This window comes from Sprattus sprattus, assembly GCF_963457725.1.
Source record: "Sprattus sprattus genome assembly, chromosome: 15".
Lineage (NCBI taxonomy): Eukaryota > Metazoa > Chordata > Actinopteri > Clupeiformes > Clupeidae > Sprattus > Sprattus sprattus.
The window spans coordinates 26,483,390-26,506,283 of record NC_137913.1 but is presented as its reverse complement, the minus strand read 5'-3'; the positions used below and the strand labels follow the sequence as shown (position 1 = coordinate 26,506,283).

Here is a 22,894-nt window from a genome sequence, read left to right as displayed (position 1 = left end):
CACTTGGATTCTCGCCACAGGAGAAAAAAAGCAACTGAATAATAACAGTTCCAAATTTTTGGCAGAGAGACACGGAGAGCTGATATGGATTCCCTAGTTCTCATATGCACAATCAAAAGAGAGCAGCTGAGCTATTCATTCCTTCGCTCAATTAGTCTTTTTTCCTTTTGTTTTTAGTTGTTGTTGCTGTTGTAGTTGTTGGTGTTGTTGTTGTTGATGATGTGCTTTTTTCTCCCATTCATTATGATATTCTTTCATTTACACACACTGATCTGTTTTTCTTTGTGCCCCTAAGCATATATCCGTTCAGCTTATGGATCACCGTGCTATGATCTTCTTTGGAGCAAATAAAATATAAATCTTTTAATCAGTGTGCTTTTTGATTCACTGTTGTCGATGCTGCTATTTTTCTCCTGCTGTTGTTATCATCGCTGTGTTGACGTATGACAGTTTTTACGTGTTTACAAGGTACAGTAATGATCCCTGGCCATTCATAATGCATGGTGCCTTGCTGTTGTATGAACACACCCATTATTCTGCTGATCAATTCGTCCTGATGGCCGCTTCCTGTTTTGACTCCATTGTTGTTGTCTACCGTTACAGTCTTGCTGTTATCAGAGACTGTTTGACTTGTGGAAGCTGCGAAAGCGTCCCAGTGTGCTCTGCAGGCAGCCATTGCTCAGTGCACACACAAACAGATGCTCCGCACAAACAGGAAGGGAGTGTCGAGTCTTTATGGGAAGGCTGGGAAAGGGGTTGAGGGTCGTTTATGTTAATGTCAAATTTAAAAGCATCGGCGCTGCACCATCACTTAGAGCCGGTGTTTACGTCTGATATTTCATGGCCACGGTGCATGCCTGGAGGTTAAAGAAATCTAGACAGGTCAACAGAGACTCCTCCCCGTCGGCGTGACAGTTGTTATGGTTTACGTGAAACACTGTTGATAGAATTGCCCTGGCACAATGTTGAAATATTGATTAGGGGGGAAACTTTGATGCTCCACTCTTGACCACAACCTTCTCCCAAGCCTTTTAGAACAAGGTTGTCATAAATATTGCGCCAGCCTCTTCACCCCTGGCTGAGGCACGGGGGGAGGAATTGATTACAATATCTCTGTTATGTGTTGCTCACAAAGGTATATTCATAGACTGTTTGTACAATAAATCATGTGCACTATATATATGTCAGAAAGGTTGGCTATTGCATTATTACTTTGGAGAATTTCAGTAAGTTCATTCTAAGACATTCATTTAATACATCAGTGTGGCAAAACACAGTTTGTTTTATTTCCTTAATATTGAAAATTAGAAATGTAGTGTCGAGAAGAACAGGGAGTCATACTGTGTTGAATATAATTACACTGATCTTGAATAATAGCACAGAGTAACAATTAATATTACTTCTTCTTAAAACTATTATGAGCATCATATCGCATACAGACTATCTAGTATAAACAAGTGTCATACAGTTTCACAATATTTAAGAAACCGAATGATAGATGCACTGAGAAGAACAAAATGTTTCACATATTTTTATTCAGTGAAGAATAAAACTCATTTACAAAATGTAAAAATGTTATACATAGTTCTATAATTGTATGTAGAACTTCTTACGTGTTTTATAATTCATGCGTGTACCACCGTAGGTTGTTGTAAGAATGGATGCTGACATAAACCAACATAGAAAAATGCAGTTAACCTTTTCATCTATAGGGACACAATAACAGGCACCAGTAAAGAATCAGAACCAGCGATGTTCAAACATAAAACAATAGCTGCAGATTGGTGAAACTTACACAGCAACACATTCACATTAATTTACTACATTTCTCCAACTAAACAGATTTTTTTGTTTCATATCTCTCTTGTATAAAAGACAACTTAGCCTCTCCCGACGGACATTTTTTTTTGTTTTCTTCCTCATTCTTTTTTTCCATCGAGTGAGGCTGGGAGGGGGATACAGTGACTGCATGCTCAATGCTACACGGTCCAGTTGAAAGGGCAGTGCTGCTCCAAGGTCACTGTCTCTATTGATATGGAAGAGCTATGTGAGTTCAGGGGGCAGAGGCAGGTTAGAGCAGCAGCACAACGCGCTCACATTTACCCACTTACACTTGCCCATCCACACACACAAACACACACGCAAACACACACAAAAACACACAGACACACGCAAACACACACACACACACGCAAACACACACAAAAACACACAGACACACGTAAACACACACACACGCACACACACACACACACACACACAGACACACACAGATACACACAAGCACAACCAACACGGCCCAACAGATCATGCTTCTGACTAACACCCTGAAGAAGAGGAGAGAGAGGCAGTGAAAAGTAGATGCATTAGAGGCCGTGGTCTCTCCCATGTGCCTGTGGATAGGTTTTAAAGGTCAGGGGACGTCAGGTATAGATTCTAAAGGGGATGTCAGAGCTCTGGATTACAGTAATGGCTCTGTGTTATCACCAGAAAGGAGGAACAATTCCTCACTTCTCTTTCTGATCTCTGTTGTGTTAAGTTCATAGATTTGGTATTTTTTGCAACTAAAATTTAAAAGAGGATTATGGAAAATAATGCAAATATAAACATCGTATTAGTGGAATCATATAATATAAATGTATACGCATATAAGTATGCACGGCATTGTTCAATAATTAATATCAGTTCTGTTTTCGGAACAACGCTTTTTAAAATGGAAAGTTACTAGCAGTCGGACACTGGCACCAATTTCCTACTCAGTTTAATTTGTTTGCATATTTGTTTATTTGTTTACCAGTATGGCCCTGCGAAACAAACCCCTGGCAAGAGTGCGATCTCTCGCCCTGCCAAGTGCTTTATTGCATTGCCTCCCTGTGCTGTGAATAGTAATCTAAAAGCAGTGCAGTAAACCGCTGGGCTCTTTGATGTGCTGTGCTAATTTGATTAACATGTTGCCCCTTTTTTGTATCCCTGTAATGCGTTGCCCTCTGTTCGCCACTGTAAACACAAGACGCTTCAGATGGGGGGCGGGGGGAGGGGGGACCTATGCTTATTCATTTCATTCAAGAATAATTTCAAAATGGCTTAATTCTCCACGATAGCCATGTCAGTACTGAAGACAGGTAAGAAAGAAAGCTGTATGCCTAATTACTCTCTAAAAGCATTTTTGCATATGTGCAGTAAAAGGGAATTCAAACTGTTATTGCATACAGTGCTAAATCCAAAGCCCTTTCATTTCCCTCTGGTATTTTTCCCTCTCCGTTCAATGCATGTATGAAAATCAAATCTATATTTGATAGGACAATAGTAATAGTAACTTCATTTATAAAACATATGTGATACCCTCCCCAGAATGCCTAATTTCCTCGTAATTAGCTATTGCTAATACAGTAGCACTTGACATGATGGACTCATTTTAAAATGATAGAATAAGATATTGGGCTTAGGTATAATCTGAATGCTTCTGGTAACTCCTGATCCCCCTTCACAGCCTCTTGACACAAATATGATTCAAATTACAGTTATACTTATTCTACCATTATACTTTTCTTCATTTCATTCAATGGGCCGCTGCCTATCCTCATCCTGGTGCGAAGTGATGCAAGGTGGAGGCAAGAAGAGAAAGGGCCATGGCCGCGTCCCAGAAAGGCAAAGGCTTGTTTTAGAGGTGTTTTTGAAGTGTCTCCTCACACAAGCGTAGGGAGATGGGAGGGGAAGGGGGGGGGGGAATGGGTGTGATGCTGATGCTGGGCCACACATGCTAAATAATTGAGTGGCTGTGTTGGACCAGGGTGGAAGGGGTGGCGGGCGGTGGAGGTGCATGTGTGAGTGGGTGTGTGTGTGTGTGTGTGTGTGTGTGTGTGTGTGTGTGTGTTTGGTGTGTGTGTGAATGTGTGTGTGTGTGTGTGTGTGTGTGTGTGTGTGCGTGTGTGTGTGTGTGCGTGTGTGTGTGTGTGTGTGTGTGTGTGTGTGTGTGTGTGTGTGCACATGTGTGTGTTTGTGTGTGTGTGTTTGTATGTGTGGATGGGGGGTGGATTTATTTACAGCAGAGCTGAGCAGCTGGAGCCAGGCTTGTCATACAACATAGAGTAGTGTGACTTAGGAAATTAGCGCCAGTGCTCATTACGCTCCATGTTCCAGCAGGGGGAAAACAACCCCTCCCAAATCACCATTCATACGCTCACACACAGATGCACGTGCACTGACATACAAAAAACACACAGACATGCGCCGACACACACACACACACACTCTCACACACAACCCAACTAACCCCCCCCCCCCCCAATACACATACACAAACACACACACAAGCAATCTCTCTCTCTCTCATACACACATGCACGCACGCACAAACACACACAGCTTCATACCATCAGCCAAAACGCACAGGTGTTGTGATCCCCGTTTGTTATCATGAAGGCATTCCCCAGCGCTCCTCTGGCTGCCTCACCCAGCGGCAGCCATTAAACTTTCAGACGCTGTGGGCCGAGGAGCTCCACTCTGCTGTCGGAGCCTGTTCAACATGCCGCCTCCCCGAAGGACCACCGCTGGAAGGCAGCCATGGGCAACTGTGTGTCACACGCTGGACATGGTGTCTCAAGGCGAAGACGTGGCAAAGACACTTGTTCAATTAGACGCCACGGAGACACACAGGTTTCCTGTGAGTGCTGTTTCGCTTGTGAAATTAGCCTGACAGTCAGTAGGAATAAGAGAAGAGAGGCCTGCTGGTGCCATGTCTGGGAGATGTCTGACACATATTATACAAATTTTCCTACATGTGTTGAAGCCAGGGTGGATGGGATGACACTGTAACATACTAGTCATTCAGTCTATCTTATACTCCATTGTCTCACCATGTCAAGTTGAGAGTTTTCTATGAAAATCTCGCCAGACACACCACAGTTGTTACAGTTGAATGAAATGAATAAGCTGGAATGCCCACACTTGGCTCCATTCTTCCTCCTGGTGAACTATAAGCCCGCTGGCAGTGTTTGAGCCTAAGAATGGTACTCTGTTTGTGCTCTCTCTCCGCACTACTCAAGTGGTGTTGAAAGGTAAGACCTTTTTAAAGAAACATCCAACGATCTGCTACCTGAAGGGAGTTTTCCCTAAAACTGATATATTGCCTGTGTGAATTTCATAGAAAGCAATGTCAATGCCACGATTTTATCAGACTTTTGTGTTTAGTGTAGGACTTTGGTCCCTCTCCAAGATGTGGGGAACGAGCGGTTTTCCTCATGGATCATCTCTGACAGCTTTATTCACTGTTGAAGGCTAAAATGTCAAAAGTTTCTTGAAAAGTTACTTCCCGTTCTACCACACATCATTCACAGAGCCTTTGGTGAGGGAAAGGCTAGAGCCGGGTTCCATCTTGTTTTCGTTTTCCCCTTATTCTTCTCCCACATTTCTGAAGTATTTAATTTATGATGGTTGCCATGGAAACTATCTCCCCTGTTGACTTATCTGCCTTACATAGAGGCTGTCAGAGGAGGGAACTCTATTTAAAAAATGGAGCTCCCGCTTGTTAAAGAGCATATGTGTCTCCTATTGCGGGGATCTGTCTAAACGGTTAGTCTAAACACTGCATTCATCTACATGTCTTTTCAGCACCTCTAAGTGATGGCCTCAAGTTTTTCCTGGTGTAAAGTTTGAATCGGGGGAGTGACGAATGGGCTCTCTCTCGCTCCGGGGAGTGTGGATCTGGTTTACATCACACGTTCCACCCGTCTGGAGAAGCATCCGGGAAACCGGCAGCCCACAGTGAGTAATGACGGAGTGGTTAAAGAGCAGAAAGAAAAAAAAGAAGTCTATGCTCGGCTTGTAAGGGGCAACATAAAGAGTACAGAGGTTTGAAGTGCAGGCAGGCTTTGCCTCTGGCTAGTCTCGCAGGCTTTGTCAATCAGCAAAGCTGACATATCAGTGGTGAGCCTAATTTCTCGTGAATAGAACGAGAACTTCCATGACCCTGGTCATTGTAACACCTCTGCCCATGCTGAATAGCTGCTGCCTGAACACTTATAAGGATACAAATTGACAGTCAAAACCCCTCTGACAGTAGAGTGGAGTGGAGCTCACAAGAACGTGGCCTGTGTTTTCATTCCTCCTCAGTGCTACTCCTTGCAGACTGAATGAGTGAGAACCATCTCTAGCATCCACTTAGTGGAGGTGACCCTGCATCGTGAAGCTCACAGAAAACAACCTTGCTGTTGAGCCAAAACCAAAGCAAATATCTTTTCTGACACTCTGAAACATCTCCGACCTCCTTTCACGGCGATAGCAAGCTCAGTATGCAAAGCCCCAGCAGCACTCATCGTCTCACTGAGCTGAATTTAAAAGCTAGGCAGAGTTTACCAAGATCATCTCAGACCAGTGTTGGAAATAAAACTGGAAATAAAAATGCATTGTGAAGCCAGCACACACACAGAGGAAGAGAGCGCGAGAGAGAGAGAGAGAGAGAGAGAGAGAGAGGGGAGAGAGAGCTCTATGTCAGTGTCCAAAGCCCCAGAGGGCCGACATGAAAGCTCAGGCATATCACTGCTGCCCGCAGATCGCACTGGGCCAGTTGTTATGTCTGAGTCCCAGCTGTTCTGGCCATCTGAACCAACCCGCGACATGCTTATGAGACTACACAGCTTCCCACACCAGAGCACAACCTGGGGATCATCATGCAGCTCGGGCCCTCACTTTCTCAGGAAAATGTGTTTAACCAGAGAGTGTCATCATCACTCAGAATCCAACCATGGCGGGGGTTCAGTTGCTAATTTGGAATTACATCCGTTCATTAAAATATACATTTGCAAATTGACTTTATGAATAAGTTAATGTTGAACAGGAAATGCGAACAAACACGGAGTGAGAGATGAAAAACTGAATTCAATCCAGCATAACTATAGGTAGTCATAACAAATGCTTATTAACACATTGACAACATGCATTGACAGTGTAAAGAAAGTGTAACAGAATATACAAACCAAGCACATTTAATGTGTATAAGGATCCATAGTAAATCCTACACATTCATATTACATGATGATTTTTAATATAAAAAAGGCAGGAATTTTCAACAAATACAAGAAAACCATTCATAGGCTTAGATTTGAATAATGCTTTTTTAACATTGTGTATCTCTGTAATCTGGGATTTATGCTGGCAACAGCTCATTTTAAAATATACTATCATGACAAATGTGTGTCATGTGTTTGCCATGTAGTGCAACTTTAAATGAGCTGCATCGTCTGTGATGAATAGAGATATTGTAATGCCACTCGTTCTTCTGCTGCCACTGGCCTACTAAGTCAGTGCCTGGTCCCTTGATCATAAATCCAAGGATAATGACACATCTTCAACCAATTATAATTCAAATAATAAGACAAGGATTAATTAAGATGGCTAACGGGATGTGCCACCCAGTCAGTCATGTCACCATTCAATTTCTAAAATTATTAATCTGTTTATATATGCCATGCCCTAAACAGTAATTGGATGTTTATACTCTCTTTGGCTCCTGTTTGGACTGTGGGTGGGGACTGGAGCCTTCACACAACAAATTAAAGCCTAATTGTTTCTGATACAATGGAGCCTTTAACTAGTCTGCCGTGAGATTAGCACTTACGCATCGTTTTTGTTTTCGAAGCTACTGATCATTTGCTGTTTGATGATGACAGTGCATTTCTGTGGAAACAAACAACAACAGTATCATCATCTGTGGTAATGCTTAAGACTAGCAATATTATTTCAGTACTGTTAGACATACATAGATATGTAAAAAAAAAAAAAAAAGAAAAAAAAACACAGCAACCTGTGAACATATTAAATATATATAAATACAGTATCTATATCTACTATATTGATAATATACACTGGTAATTAGTATTAGTAATTAGTAATTACATTTACATTACAAGTTTTACATATAATATATTTACAAAAGAAGTTATTATTTTTATTTGAGGTGCACCTGATGTGAGCCACATAGGCAGCCACTTCATAAGCTGATGATTTTGCCAGCAATGCAACACTGTGAGTGCTGGTAAGTGGTGTGCATATCAACATTACTGAACACATTAATCCCTTCTCTTTCCTGCTCAGGACCGCCACCATCTCCTCCATCATAACACAACAGGATGGAGAACTCTCAGGAGAAAGAGCACCACCTCGACCATGGCTCTGCTTTCAGGAGAAGAAAAGGGAAACATGCAAAACATAGACACTTTTTTTAAGCTAAACACGTTCTGAATTTTCTTTCTTCTCTTACTGATAAGATTTGGGTTGTATGTATGACCAGGCCAAAATTCTGAATACATGTTATAGTTATGATTGATTATTGATATTGAATAAATATGATTGATATTGTTTTAATGTCTTTTTTTCTTTTTTCCAGGCATTGTAGAGTGAGTGCCTAAGGCAGGTGAACTTTGGCACACCAGAGAAGGTGAGGTACTTATCATCTCAGCATTTAAAAAGGTATATATTTATGAAAATGAAGTGGCGACAGTGGTGTGATTTCTTTTGAGGGCTAAATTAAACACGTGGCGGTTGGGTTGAGCTGAGGCCTGAGCTGTCAGTCACACACACACACACACACACACACGCACACACAGTGCCAAGATGCAGTCACCATGAACACGGGCTCACTCGACAGGCAGCTCTGTAAGGCCCACAGCTGAGAAGCCGACTAAACATCAGGCCAAGGTTTATTACAGCAATTTCAGCTGCCGAGATCCACTCAGACATCAGCTTCAGCATTTTACTGGCAAAATGAAGTCTCTCCTCTCAATTTAGGATTAGGATTTTTTGTACCATATAATTGGTGGTATATGGATTTCTCATTCAAACAAAACAAATATCTCAAGCATTTCAAACCGATTTGTTATTTAATAAATTAATTTGATGTATGGTATATGTTGGGGATATTTTTGTTATTTATTTGTATTTTTTATTTTATTTATTTGGGTTTACTTCTTCAATATAACATGGTTAGCTGACATCTGAAGGGATTTCTAGTAACCTTTTATACCAGTCCAACCGCACCCCCCCCCCCCCCCCCCCAATTACTCTGTACATGTGTTTCCCAACCTTCAAGACTATGCTTTATAGCTTGCAGCTATATTTCTCATGTTTTAACAGAAAAAGACGAAAGTAAAGACGGCATTATTTTTCTTTTTCTGTGGAGATAAATCCATCTTTTCATCTTGTCCTTCGTTGTGCTTAAACTAATCCTATATAATACATCCCCGAGACATTTGGAACATCAACGGCTTAAAGATAACACTGCCTACAGAATTATATACCCCTCAGAGATCTGTTGCATAAGAAGGCTATACACCGTATGGCTCTTATACCGTAACCATCACATCTACCCAAATATGGACACACCGAATGCTAATCTAATGGGCAACAGTTAACACAGCTCCCATGTTTGACAGTAAATATTTCCACCCAAATTTAGGATTGTTTTAACAGAGGTATCCCCCATTAAGGTGACGCAGCATTTGGCAGCAGGATTTCACTAAGTAGGTACACGAGCATAAGGTGTTTGGATGTTTACACGTGCATGTGTACAGCTCCTGTATGATATATATTCAAATATGTTTGGGATTTAACACAAACGGTGTCAGCGACTTCAGGTTGGCAGCAGGTGATTCCAACTGACATTTCTGTTACAAGGCTCAACTCCCCATGGAGCATGAGTCATAGATACTGTCCTGAATAAGGCGCTTTCACACATTTCTGTGTCCACAATTGCCTCACTCTGGAGGCCTCAATGTTTTAATGACATGAATCATTTTGGCGCCAAAGACAAAACAACAACAACAAGTCACTAAATTAACACAATTTTGTACTATAACCCCCCCCCCCCCCTCTCTCTCACACACACACACAAACACACACACGTATATACACACCGCCTACCCTCTCCCAGACCAGACACACACCCAGACACAATCTCTCGCTATGTCATATTTAGATCAGATTAGTGGTGTTTTTACAGAGCTTGTTGTTTATCCTTCTTATAGGCTTCTATTGTTTGATATTCATATTTTCCCCAGCACTGAAAATGCACGCAGTTGCAATTCAGTAATTATAATATGCAGTATTTGGATACATAATTAACAGGCCTAAAAAAGTGGACAAATGTATAACAGTGGACAAAATGAGCCATGGGTTCACTGTCTCTGAGAGGTCATTCGTTTATTGAAAGCGTGGTGTTGTGAACTTCTACACATTACAATAACAGTTTAACAGGAGTCATTGGCTTGATAAGGGTTCTGACAAAACAATGATAAATCACATATCAAGATTCATTAATAAGAGGTGTGTGTGTGAATGAGTGGGGGGAGGGTATTGCACAAATGGTAAATAGGAAGGATACCCATTTTGTGACAAAAGGCTAATGGCAGCTTTTGCATTTTTCACAGGCCCACTTATTTTGTTCAAGTTGCAAAGTGTTGGGGGTGGTGCTGTGACTGCTACTTTAAAGAGCTGCTTGATCTGTTCCCCTCGTCGTCCTCATTGTGTGGCCTGTCTGCTTTAAAGCAGCCGAGTTTTCGTGAGCAGATTATGAATTGTACTTAATCCTCACTCGATCTGCCGCCGTCTTTTCTTGGTTCAATATTACTAATGTACATTCTATTGGCCGCATTTGACAGATGTCTAAATCTCCCCCAATCCGATTCCACATAATACTTTCACTGCCATTAAATCCACACTGGCCTCTCACAGTCGGCTACATAGGATCTGTAGCTTCAGCGGGACATCCATTGCAGAATGTTCAGAGCATGAACGCATATCCCTCACCCAGTAAGCTCTCAACGCAAAATTCCGATGTCATAAAAATCGTTTGTGGAGTCAGCGACTTGTTACCTACGAAACGTGGTCATTTCCAGCAACTTGCAAATCAATATGGGGTAGGGGTGGGGTTACATAAATCTGCCAATATGTCAGGACGAATCTAAATAACGCCTCTCTTACCCGAGATATTTCTAGTCTATAGTAGGCCTAGGATGGGATAAACACCCAAACAAACAAACATGTTATTAATGAATGGTTGTCAAATCCAAGAGTGAATAATTAAAATTAAGCTGGCGTTTTTTCCCCGTCCGTTAGAGTGTGGCCAAGTGTTCGCATGAGGTGGAGATGATAGGTGTCAAAGGGTTAGATGCACAATTTAGCTGACACCCTCACCGTGGTGATTCTCATATTCTGTCGCTGAAATATTATTGTCGCCTCGCTCTGCAATAGTATGCGCCCTAAATAAATACAATTTTGTGTTGTGCATATATTCTGTACAAAGTTATAATCACCGTGAGTATAACATCCCCACTACGCCTATTTACAACAACTTCAAAACAAGTCTAATTTATCCGTTATTTTTTACAGTGTTAGTGCAGGAACTAATAGCTTGGATGTATACCAAAGACACAAGACTTCTAAAGCTGATGATTCAAAATAATCATCAATAGGCAAAATCTCCGATAGGACACATGATGCACAATAAAATACAATGTTTGCGCGATGATTTCCTCGTGCGCGAGATACGCACTGAGAGAAATAAAAGGTCGTTAAAGTCAAATTATTGTATCATTCAGTGCAGTAGGCTAGTAATACAAATTATGTAGAATTAAAAATAATATTTAGACCAAATGTATGTATGTCACTGCCTACAAAAATATCAGCTACATGGCACCTGATTAGATTACTAGCCCGAAACAAATAGTTCTGAAATAATAAATAAATAGCTCTTTAATAATAAATAAATAGCTCTTTAATAATAAATAAAAACATTGCATATATTTTATATCAAATTGTAAACATTAATTTAGACATTCGCGACACGTGAAATGTAACTCACACTCAGAAATTTAATTTCTGGATATTTGTAGCCTATGACGCTGGAAATGTGTGTTGTCTTGGATGCATAAGAAACGGGGGTATAACCATGACTCCTTGGAGAAAAACACAATCGTGTATTTAATTTACTTTTCATCGGTCTTTATGTTAAAATAGATTGCACATGGACATTCATTTTAATTTTCTAAATGTCAGATGCATGCAAAGGCAATAATGTCGTCAACAATTCATTAAGTTAACGCCATATTACTGATAATTAATAAAATAACGTCAAGGTCCGAACGGAAATATAAATCAAATATTTCGTTATATTCTTAAAAGCATACCTGCCATAAAAATGCAATTTATTAGTTGGCCTCCGTCCGAGATGTTCCAAAGTCTGCAGGATCACCTCTTGGATGTATGGCTTTGTCATTGGTCTCTTTCAATGTGCTCTGTCGCAGGTGGCTGACTCTATGAATGTCCGACTGAACCGTTTCAATGGCAAAGCCCCATTCTTATTTGAGAGCCTTATAATCAATTTGAAGCAACTCGTAAAGAGACCATGCTACTGAAGGCAGGGGTTTCTCCTTGAAAACATTTAAACATGGGCTTCAATTTCCATTAGCCCTTGCGTGCTGCAGGAAACTAGTGGATTAGTATAGCCTAATCTATAGGCTACTCAGAAAACACATGCATTTTAGACATTGATCAGTCAAAGATAACATGGATTTCTATCTGACATAATAATAGTTTATTGGGATACATTGCTTACACTTGGTGTTCGTTGTGAGAGATTACTAAAGCAGATTATTTAGGTGGCCGGTTAGAGGCGCATGCGTAAACACATCACATTTCTGAGAATAAATACCAGCTTTACATTTCGTTGTTAACGTTAAAATACAGAGTGCTCCGCCATCTAACGGAGCGATTTACCAGAGTACTTTTACTTTATTTTAGATTAATAATACTTTACTGACCTCTGGTGGATGTAGCAAATATTACATACACAGACTAAAATAATAGACAGAACACAGAATACTCACTGAAAAAGAATACTATAGCATTTTCATCAATGGCATATTCTAGCAATTGTTCATTAAAATAACAGCAAGGCACAATATGCTATAGGCTATTAAGGGGTTCTGATATCAGACTATTTTAAAACAAATTTAAGCTAGGCCTACTTGTTTTTTTGTTTCCATTGGTGCCATATCGGCTAGCATATAAAATACTCAGAAATGGTTAACATTTTGAGACCTTTCCAGGAGATAGGAAAAGGTCCAAACACATTCATGAATATTTCATTAAAAGGTTCACACAGGTTGCAACATAACCCCTCATATCCACGTCCATGTCTATAGACAACCACACTGGCAAGTCAGCATTTAACAGTCAGTTGGCATCTATACTGCACAGCTGCAAGTATGCCCATCTCTCTCTCTCTCTCTCTCTCGCTCTCTCTCTCTCTCTCTCTCTCTGTCTGTCTCTGTCTCTTTCTCTCTCACACACACAGACCCATCACTGTAACCGAATTACATGGCCTTACAGGGATGAATACGATTGTGGCAGGATGATGTTCTGCATTCTGCTGCGAAAGTTCTGCATTCAGCTGTAAAAGATGATGCCTATAGGCCCTAGGGTACAGAACTGAAATGTGTAAGTTAATTGGTGTCCACAATTAGCCTACGTTGAAAAACGTCTGTAACACCTTACAAATATATATTTTAAATCGTAGTTGATACCAGACGGCTATTGAAATTGATAATCAGTAGAGGTATCCATGTAAGTGCCTCATACGTGTTCTTTAAAAAGTTGGCTGCTATCCCAAATGTCCACGAGAGCCAGCGCGGTTCACACTATGGACGTCTTTGAGCTCCTCCCGCGCAACGTCTGACGTCTGTTGTTGTGGATACCAGGTTTCTTCCTGGTTCTCGAGAAATTGAAAGTAGCGTTTGCGCCTGTTTAGCTGTTTGCTACGCTACACCAACGACGCCTTCTTTGTTAATGTTTTCATAATGGTAACGAATAGTTTACATTATCGTATTTATTCCGATATAAGCACTAATTCACGTGTGATGAATGACAGTGGTTATCATTTAATTTCATGCGCATCACTTAATTTCATGCACAGGTTATTTTAGTTACAGGAGGCTACTTGAACGCAATGGAAAGGATGCCTGAGGTAGGCTATTCTCTTTCTTTGAGCCCTTATACCGTAGATGTTATCCATCGTATCTTTCAGCATCTGCTTGGTCGAATGCATTTATGTCTGTGTTATTACATATTATTTCTACTTATAGGGTCTAGTCCAGCAGGCGTCCTATAGGCTAGGTGCACGAAATACTTAGTGTGGGCTGTTTGTTTCCTGTTTAGCCAGGTGTGTTTGAACCTGCCACTATTCTGAATGTAATTAGTGTCTACAAGTCCTTCTTTATCGTAATGCTGATTCACTAGGTGCAACACCTAACCAGGTCCGTGTAGACGCTAATTACATTCAGAATAGCGGCAGGTTCAAATACACCTGGCTAAACAGGAAACAAACTGCCCACACTGAGTATTTCGTGCACCTAGCCTATACAAGGCACCCTCAATGAATGTTGTTCAACATGAAGCTACGTGTAACAGAACGTCTTAAAACTGAATATCTTGTGTATTTATTTTAAGTTTGTTAATTAAATTAGATTTTTCGGATCTATTTATTTAGCTTTGTTAATATATTTACTTCAAATCAATTAAAAAGAGATTTTTTTAAATATTGAATACAAATGGATAACAGTAATACATTAGTAGGCTACTTACTTTGGACTTGGCCCTCTGGTTGTGGACTTGTCTCAAATTGGGATTTGTGTGAGCAACTTTCTTTTTCATCTACAAGTGGCACATTTCAGTGTCAGTTTGTGATTATTATGCTTCATGATGAGAATGTAGCAGATTTAATTCAGAGTATTCTTGCCCTTTAGGTGTTCCCTAAAGTAACCCTGATTGTGGATGGAGGAACGATCTTGGAGGGAAGAAAAGGGCAGGGACTGGAAGGTCCATTTGAAGAAGTTGAGAAAACATTCTACGAGTTGGCGACCCTAAAGAAAACATCAAGAACCAAATATGTGGAAACGAAGCGACTGTATTATGATGACTGTTCACCAGCAGAGTCTGTAAAGGTGGACAGTACAGTCATGAGATTCATTGAGGAAAAATACCCTGAGGAACTGAAGAGACTTATTGGGAATGATGTTCAAATGACTACAGTGAGAGAAAGGAAAGCGTTGACTTGCGTGTCATTTAATCCAAAGCAACCGGTTCTTGCCCAGTTTGCGAGACAGAAGTTCATTACGTTTTATCAGAAGATCGCCACAGAGCTTCAGATGAAGCCTTTTGATTCGAAACGATCTCCAGTGAAGTTGCTTGAAGCTGAGTTTCCAGAGCTGCTGTTTACCACCAATCCCAATACAGTGACAGGGGCCTACGTTAGCATTGAAAGACTGGAGCGATTTTTAGAAAATGATTTTAAAAGCCCCTCAAGAAGTGGTGGGCAGGCTGCACAGAAGGCCAGTGTGAAGGACTCTGGTTCTCCAGCAACCCAACATCCACAAACAGATGAGGAGGAAACATGTCCGATTTGTATGGACACCTTGACAGAGAAGAAAACATTGCCTCAATGTAAACATTCATTTTGTAAAGACTGTGTGAAGAAAGCATTTGACATTAAGCCAGTGTGTCCAATCTGTGGGGTTTTGTATGGAGAACTGAAAGGGACCCAGCCTGAAAAGGGCACCATGAATGTCGCCTACGAAGAAAAGTCACACTTGCCAGGATATGACAAATATGGGACCATAGTGATTGAGTACTACATTCCAAGTGGAAAACAAGGGGTAGGAGGACCCATCATATTGATATGCTTCTTTATTTAAGTCTTGCCAAGTTCTGCCATGCAAACCCATTGATGAGCACCCTTCATTCAATGCACTGTGCCTGTTCTAAATACCTGGCAGACAGAATGTCTGTCTCCTTTGAGTTTTCTTTGTTGGTTAATATAGCCATGGTGAAGTATTTACTCAGTTAGAACAGAGCACGATATGCCCAGAGGCAGTTTTGATAGGCTTGATTTTAGTGATAGCTGTATAAGTGAAAGTCCAAGTATTGTTCTGTGCTAGTTTACGGCATCCTTAATTTAGATATGGTAGAATTCCAATGTGTGGTTTTACCACAGCAATGAAACAGAAACGGGTCAGTGCCACCGATCCACACATGACAATCATAAATTACTAGTTAACTTCAATCGAGTGAAACTCTACTTGTTGTAAGCGAATTGGTTCACCCATTTTACATGTTTTATGGTAAAGGTAACCTTAAATGACTTGTTTTGTGATCTGGCGCTATATTTATTAAAAAAAATGTATTTATATTTTTTTACTTCAGCTTCCAGGGGGGGGGCGGGCGGGGCCGTTGGGGGGGCGGGGCACCACCCTAATATCATTGTAGGGGAAACACTGCTTTAGTTAACATTTCCAAGTGAATTCACATATCCCCCTTTGAGTTATATGTAAACCTCAAACCTAATTTCTGCATTTTGTTGTAATTTTTGACATGCAAGGTATTTTCCCACAAGTCCCATTAACTGGACCTCGTCTTCCATGAAGTAGTAGGATGTTGCTTAAGCAAGCAAGATTCAGTCTATGGGCCATCTAGAGTTTAGGCTGTGATTTAGTTTTTAATGTGGTGGTTTATTTGCAGTTTAATGGAAATGGCTCCTACCCAGTGCCCAGTAAATGATATGCAACAGTGTAATGGAATAGCAGTCATCTTTGCACAGCATCAAAATCGATTCCTCTCCCATGTTGCCTGTTTGGTTTAGGAAGAGCATCCCAGCCCAGGGCAGAGGTATGAAGGAGCGGCACGCACAGCCTATCTTCCAGACTCCACAGAGGGCAGAAGGGTGCTGGCACTGCTGCAGCGAGGCTTTGAGCAGAGGCTCATATTCACCATCGGCCGCTCATCGACCTCAGGCAGGAACAATGTGGTCACCTGGAACGACATCCACCATAAGACCTCACGCTACGGTGGTCCCAGCGGGTGAGTGACTTTTGGAAGCACAATGCGTGTCGATACAGATATTCAAAATTATGATTACAAATTTAAAATTGTGATTGCAAATTAAAAGTTACAACAGCAACTTTTTAATTATTATAGCACACATGCTTAACCCATACAGTTTGTTAATTTGACTGTCTTGTAGCCAAGTGTTTTTATTACAACAGGTGTAGCTATGTAATAAGTTCTTTGGTATTAAGGTGAATTATATAGTGTGTTCTGATTTTTTTCCAGCTATGGTTACCCAGATCCGGAATACCTCTCTCGGGTGCAAGATGAGTTGAAATCGAAAGGAATATATTAAATACAAATAACATGGAGTTAGCAAGCAGAGCACTAAACCTGAATCTTGAAAAAAAATAAACCTTGGTATGTAGATTGTCAGGATATACCATAGATACTGTATTGTATGTTTTTAGCAGTATCACACTGTTTTGCATGATAAAACAAGAATGTAATGTTTAATATATCAATATGTAAATGATTGTACGCGTAACTGAACTTTCAATGTTAAGTATATGATACACTACTGCACTTCTTTTGTTTTATCGGTTCCATTATGATATAATGTTAATATGTTGTACGACAAATGTGTTTGCTTTCAGTACTTCCAGTGGTTTCTTAGTTACAAAGATTGTAATGTGTTGATCTGAATAATTTCCATGTTTGAACAATGACAAGAACCAACTGGGTCAATGCGTGCGTTCCTTACTGATGCCTCGTGCCACCTAGTGAATCTCTCAGAGCACTGTGTGTTGGCTGCATGCTTGCTTTCAGACAGCTCATTTTAAACCGCAGCAGGTTAGACAAAAAGGGAGGACAGAGATAAAGGCATTTGTAAAAATAGATTTAGACATGTCATATGATTGAGTCTTCCTTTGTAGTGGGAGTTTATTTCAATAAGAAGCTGTGCCTTGGCTGGAGTTCTCTGTGTAAGGACCATTAATTAGGTGATCAATTCTTCGAGCCCACTGTGTCTGTGGTAAGAAGGCTGTATATATGAATAAAAACGTTCACTTTTCTAAATGAATTCATTTGCTGGTGTGATATATAATGAAGCACTGCTGGGAGGTGATGTTTATAAGGAAATTGGAATTTAATGACCATAAACAAGTACATAAGCTACTATTTCCATAACTTGTAAAAAGCCAAAAAGCTTGACTTGTTTGCAAAATAAAGTAAAAGTAAAAACTGAATACAGAAAATATTTGGCCTCCATGTTGTTGTGGCAGTATTTACATTATGTACAGTATTGTCATACATTTGCCATTGACCCATATCTGTAAGGCACCGAATGCAAATTAGCATAATACATTTCCTCTAAATTGTGCAGAAAATATCTGAAACCCATATAAACAGAACACTCGGCCACAATTCAACTAAGATAGTGATGCAAGTCCTACAACTGTATGCATGGTGGAACAACCACATTTTTACTTTTTTTGTACCTTTTATTTGGTTCTTCTTTAACAACACACAATTGTAATGGTCTTTCATGAAAGACCAGTTAATCTTAATACCATTTAAATAAACATTCCTGCCCTTTTAATTCAAAACAAGTTGATGAACTCTTACAAGCCTAAGAAAGCAATTGAGAAACCCTTCTCTCTAGCCAACTTGCTGATTTTTTTTCTCCAAAGGATAATATAGCCCATTTAAATACATTACAATTGCAATATAAGCTCATTTATTAAAGCAACTGAAACCACAAAAGTTCAATGTCCCTAGTATTTACAGTACACATCAGGTTCGTATAAAACATTTTTGCTCTTAAGTCTTGAAAGTAGTTGGAGGCGAACATCAGATGTCTTATCGCCGTGTCAAGTATAATTGTGTTGTTATAAAAAAAAAATAACAGGAAATACTAAGTGACCATTCTGTTATTATCTTTCAAGTTCAAACACAGTTTTATACATCTGTTGGTAAAGGAATGATCCTGTCTGCCACCTGAACACACTGTAATCACAGACTGAACTAAAGGCTCTCCTTTCAGCTGAGGTGGAAAAGAACTGACATGATTTTTATCCTTGTATCAAGAGATTGTATTCTGTAGTTTAAGATTTGTTGAAGGTACGGTAGCTATGGCTTAACATATCCATTGTTAGGTCTTATGTTCTTTAGGTTTGCTTGATGAAAAAATTACCTTTTAAGTGAATGGTCAATATTGTGCAGTGGTGCTGAATGTGCCAAAGTCATTTATCATGAATTTAGGAGATGGTTGAAGTCTCATCTCAGAGAGTTGTTAAGAGCAAGATGGCGTATAAACAAATGCACTGCTTTATCCACCTTAAAATCATGTACAGAAAATGGAATCATAAGCATCAATTCAAATAAATAGTCTCTACAAAGCCGAAACTGTATTACATTTCTTCTTTTGATTTTCTTACACTTTAAACTTGTACCTCAGACAGTCATTTTTTGTCAAGCCTAAACGAAGTTCAGCCAACTCAAACATAATTTCTTTACAAGTTCAACAGGTAGTGACATCACCGCACTCAATCCCGAAACGGCTTTGTTTTCTCTTGTTTTACCTTTTCATTTGACTGATATTTGTAGCCTACTGGGAGAATGACGGCGCTTATCAGATTGCCCACTGGTACTTTGAACCTGCTGTTTCTATGAAACAAGGAGGCAGCAGCACTAATGCACGCGCATAGCCTCGGGACAAAGTCCACCTGTGCTTCCCCACTGTCTGAATACAAGAAACCCAAATACTCACAATTACGTCAAAATAAAGGCATTTCAAGATCATGATGTTGGAGCAAATGATCTACAATAAGAAAAATAAAGTGCATATCAACACCCTCCGTATACACAAAGTAAACAAAGTTGGACCTCGCAGGATCACACGATTACCTCCTCTCCTTAAAAGGCCAAATTACTGTAAATTTCCAAAAAACCCAAACTCTGTCTAAGGTATGTTATTGTTATTTTCATTAGAAAAAGATAATCACCTTCAGTTTAACTGAGAGACGTACCATTTCACCAAGAAAACAGTTTTGTGTGTTTGCATTATTTATAAACGTAGTAAAGTGGAATCGGCTACAACCTGGGAAGATTTGTGGTGACCTCGGGGTATAAATAGTGTAACTTGTCCTCAACATTGTAAATATTTCTTAAATTCTTCTTTCTTTGTTGTGTATTTGCTGTGGTTGTTTTCTATGTTGCTTTTACCGGAAAAAACACACACACACAATTGTGTTGGCTTCCCCCCTACTGAAATGGCCAGCTTTGAGACGGCGGAGTCAAGGCGGGTCGAGGCAGCAGTATTGCGTTGGGCCAGTTCTCGTTCACCCAGTGGCCGTCTGGTTGCCAATGACTCGCAGGATCTCCTTGTGTATGCCAGCGTCCTGTGTGTTGATGCTCGTGTCACCTACTTGCCCATCCTCATAACTACAAATTAAAGAGAAAGCAAGACAGGTGCTCACTGCGTTGAAGTGATTATGGCGCATACAAAATTTGATACAAAACATTTGATGAGGCTGTTTACTTACACAAAGAAAAATCTTGTACAGACATGGTCTGTGTTTGGAACCACCCAGATATCACCATGTTTGTGCAGATCCGGAGAAGTGATGACTGGAAGACAGATGGCAACATTACTTGAATGCAACAAGCAACAAAACAGTAACAGACTACTCATGATGGGCGCGTACCTTCACATAAGGCTATGCACTTTAGGTTTCTGCTTTGCAGGAACTGTGGCTGCTGTCCCTTCTTTTGTGACTGTAGAAAATGACACAGAACATTTCCATTACACCTTGGTACACCGTTTGTCAAACAGAGTTATATTTATGCAGCTGTTTCTATTTCCTGTTGGGCTTTGGTTATCCTATGTGACTGTAGGCTGGATGAAGTGAGGTGCTTCTTCACCTGTAAGTTGATGTTTGTCTTGCTGCCTGTGGAAGTTTCATCCTTTGATGTTACTTTCTGTTGTTTTTTATTCATCCCTGTGAAAAAAAATAAACAGTGTATATCTATCTCATAAAATTTGACATAGTCTTGGTTAAATGATTAGGAAGTAACATTCTTCAGAGAAAACTTGTGAGTACATACCTGAGTAACCAAAGGATATGCTTGACAAAGGGCTAAGGTAAATTCCACTCCCGTAGATGGCGCCATGGAGCTGCAGAGATAAGAAAAACAGCACAGGCAGACGTCAGAATTGTTGACTCCGACTCATTTTGAAAACAAATAAACAGAATTTCATACTGCGCCTATTTAATCAATGCCCTGGAGTTGCATATTAATGCAGTGATTACACTGTGATCACATTACGCTGAACGATATATATATTTTTAATTATTTATTTGTATGATCTTGGCACAGATCTGTGTGCCTTTTAACAGTACAGAGTGTGATTTAACTTGAATATGAGGACACACTCCCCTCTTTAAAGGGCTCTATTGCAAGAAAGAATCAAAATGCCCTTCGAATCTCAATTGGAACAAGTGTATTTGTGTTATACTTTGGATTTATAATACTGCTTGGTTTGACACAAATAAGACTGAACAATCTCAAACATAACCTTGTGTCCACCCAAAGCAAAAGTACACCAGCAGTAACTGCCAGCATTCTCCAAATTAATAAAATACAAAGTCTTTTTCTGTAGCAACTGTTCCGTGGGTCTTTGGAGCCGATAACCTCTCTCTCTTTTTGGTCTTCCATGAGAAGCCTACTGTTTGCCCTTGAGAATGACGGGCGAAAGTTGAGCAAGATCAGGAGCTCGCTGCTCATGAGCTTCACAGAGCACTGGCAACGATGACACTGATGTCGTGTGACGTGCTATCTCCCAACATCATGCAGAGCCAGAGCTTGTCGGCCTTTAGCTCACCACTGAAATTCAACTTGGTCATTTTTATCCCATTGGACCGTATTAATATTTGAAATAACTGTACACATCAATTTCCTCTCAAACGGTTTGATTACCTGGAGTTTTGTGTTTGATGCCACAACCAGGCCATTCCTCAGAATAGAGTGCCAGTTCTCTATGTGAGATCCACTGTGAAGGACAATCACCACAATTATACCAAAGATTTCCAAACAGTGACGACATGCATTTAAACCTTATCACACATGACACATCCTAAACCTAACCATTAGCCCTTACAGGCCAACCACAGTCAAACGAGTTATCAGTTACAATTATCAATTACAAAATACAATTATGATACAAACATAGAGAGCATTAGTTGTTCTTTTATTATTATTGGTTTTATTGGATTGTCAGTGGATTTCGATGAAACGGTGACTTACTGAAAAGCAAAAGTGCTTCCAAAGTGGCTTTTGGCAGCTCTGAAGTTGGACTCTTTGGCAGGTGGGCTGCTGAGCAGAAGGAACTGGTGTGGAGTATGCATGAACTTCAGTTGCTGTAGCCACAAACACGCAAAATGAAAATAAGGTGGTGTCTTCCATAGACATTTGTTAAGATGTACACTACGTATACACAGATTATAGCTAATTGAATTAATTAATGCACTACAGACATAATCTGACTGCGAACAAATCTGGCCTGAAATGTGGGCGTCAGAAACAAGAATAGTGAGCCCAATGTATCAGAATGGTTTGAGCATCGATGTCAGCATAGTCACTCTCCATGTTTGTTTTTTTTACACTGGCACTGTAGAATTACACTGGCATTTCTACCCCAGCATAATTTGGTCATGAACGATTCACAATCCATGCTTACACCATGATGCTCAAAGCTTCAAGGTATTTCAGGTGCCTACAACAATTGTGGTTTATTGCATGCTAGGGATGTGTCCTTGAGCTAACACTTCCTGTCATCACTGTAGTTTGCTATATGCATAATCCATAGTCTGAGATGACTGGCCCAACAGACTAAAATGTAAACAAGAAAACTCAATTAACATGAACACCAGGTTTACTAGAGATGAAGAGGAGCTATGACTTACTCTGGTTACCGGAAGCTTAACTATATGTGACCTGTTACTGGAGATCACCCTGGAAA

General features: G+C 40.2%; 2 protein-coding genes across 2 annotated transcripts in view; one reads left to right on the top strand and one right to left on the bottom strand.

The window, feature by feature from the left end:
• Positions 1–15,608: 15,608 nt before the first annotated feature.
• Positions 15,609–17,227, top strand: LOC308376364 (putative E3 ubiquitin-protein ligase DTX3; the record flags this gene model as incomplete). The annotated part of the gene is made up of 3 exons (XM_080852658.1): positions 15,609–15,704; positions 16,688–16,905; positions 17,158–17,227. 3 exons carry the CDS (start codon positions 15,609–15,611, stop codon positions 17,225–17,227), a joined length of 384 nt encoding a protein of 127 aa, XP_080708784.1.
• Positions 17,228–20,213: 2,986 nt separating this feature from the next.
• Positions 20,214–22,894, bottom strand: part of parp8 (poly (ADP-ribose) polymerase family, member 8) — a gene marked incomplete at both ends in the record, with an annotated part of 32,333 nt that continues 29,652 nt past the window's right edge. Inside the window, 8 exons of the mRNA XM_080852113.1 lie at positions 20,214–20,316; positions 20,418–20,502; positions 20,580–20,649; positions 20,797–20,873; positions 20,980–21,049; positions 21,853–21,925; positions 22,180–22,292; positions 22,839–22,887. Of these exons, the coding sequence (XP_080708239.1) occupies positions 20,214–20,316; positions 20,418–20,502; positions 20,580–20,649; positions 20,797–20,873; positions 20,980–21,049; positions 21,853–21,925; positions 22,180–22,292; positions 22,839–22,887 (640 nt within the window). The remainder of the gene's footprint in view (positions 20,317–20,417; positions 20,503–20,579; positions 20,650–20,796; positions 20,874–20,979; positions 21,050–21,852; positions 21,926–22,179; positions 22,293–22,838; positions 22,888–22,894) is intronic.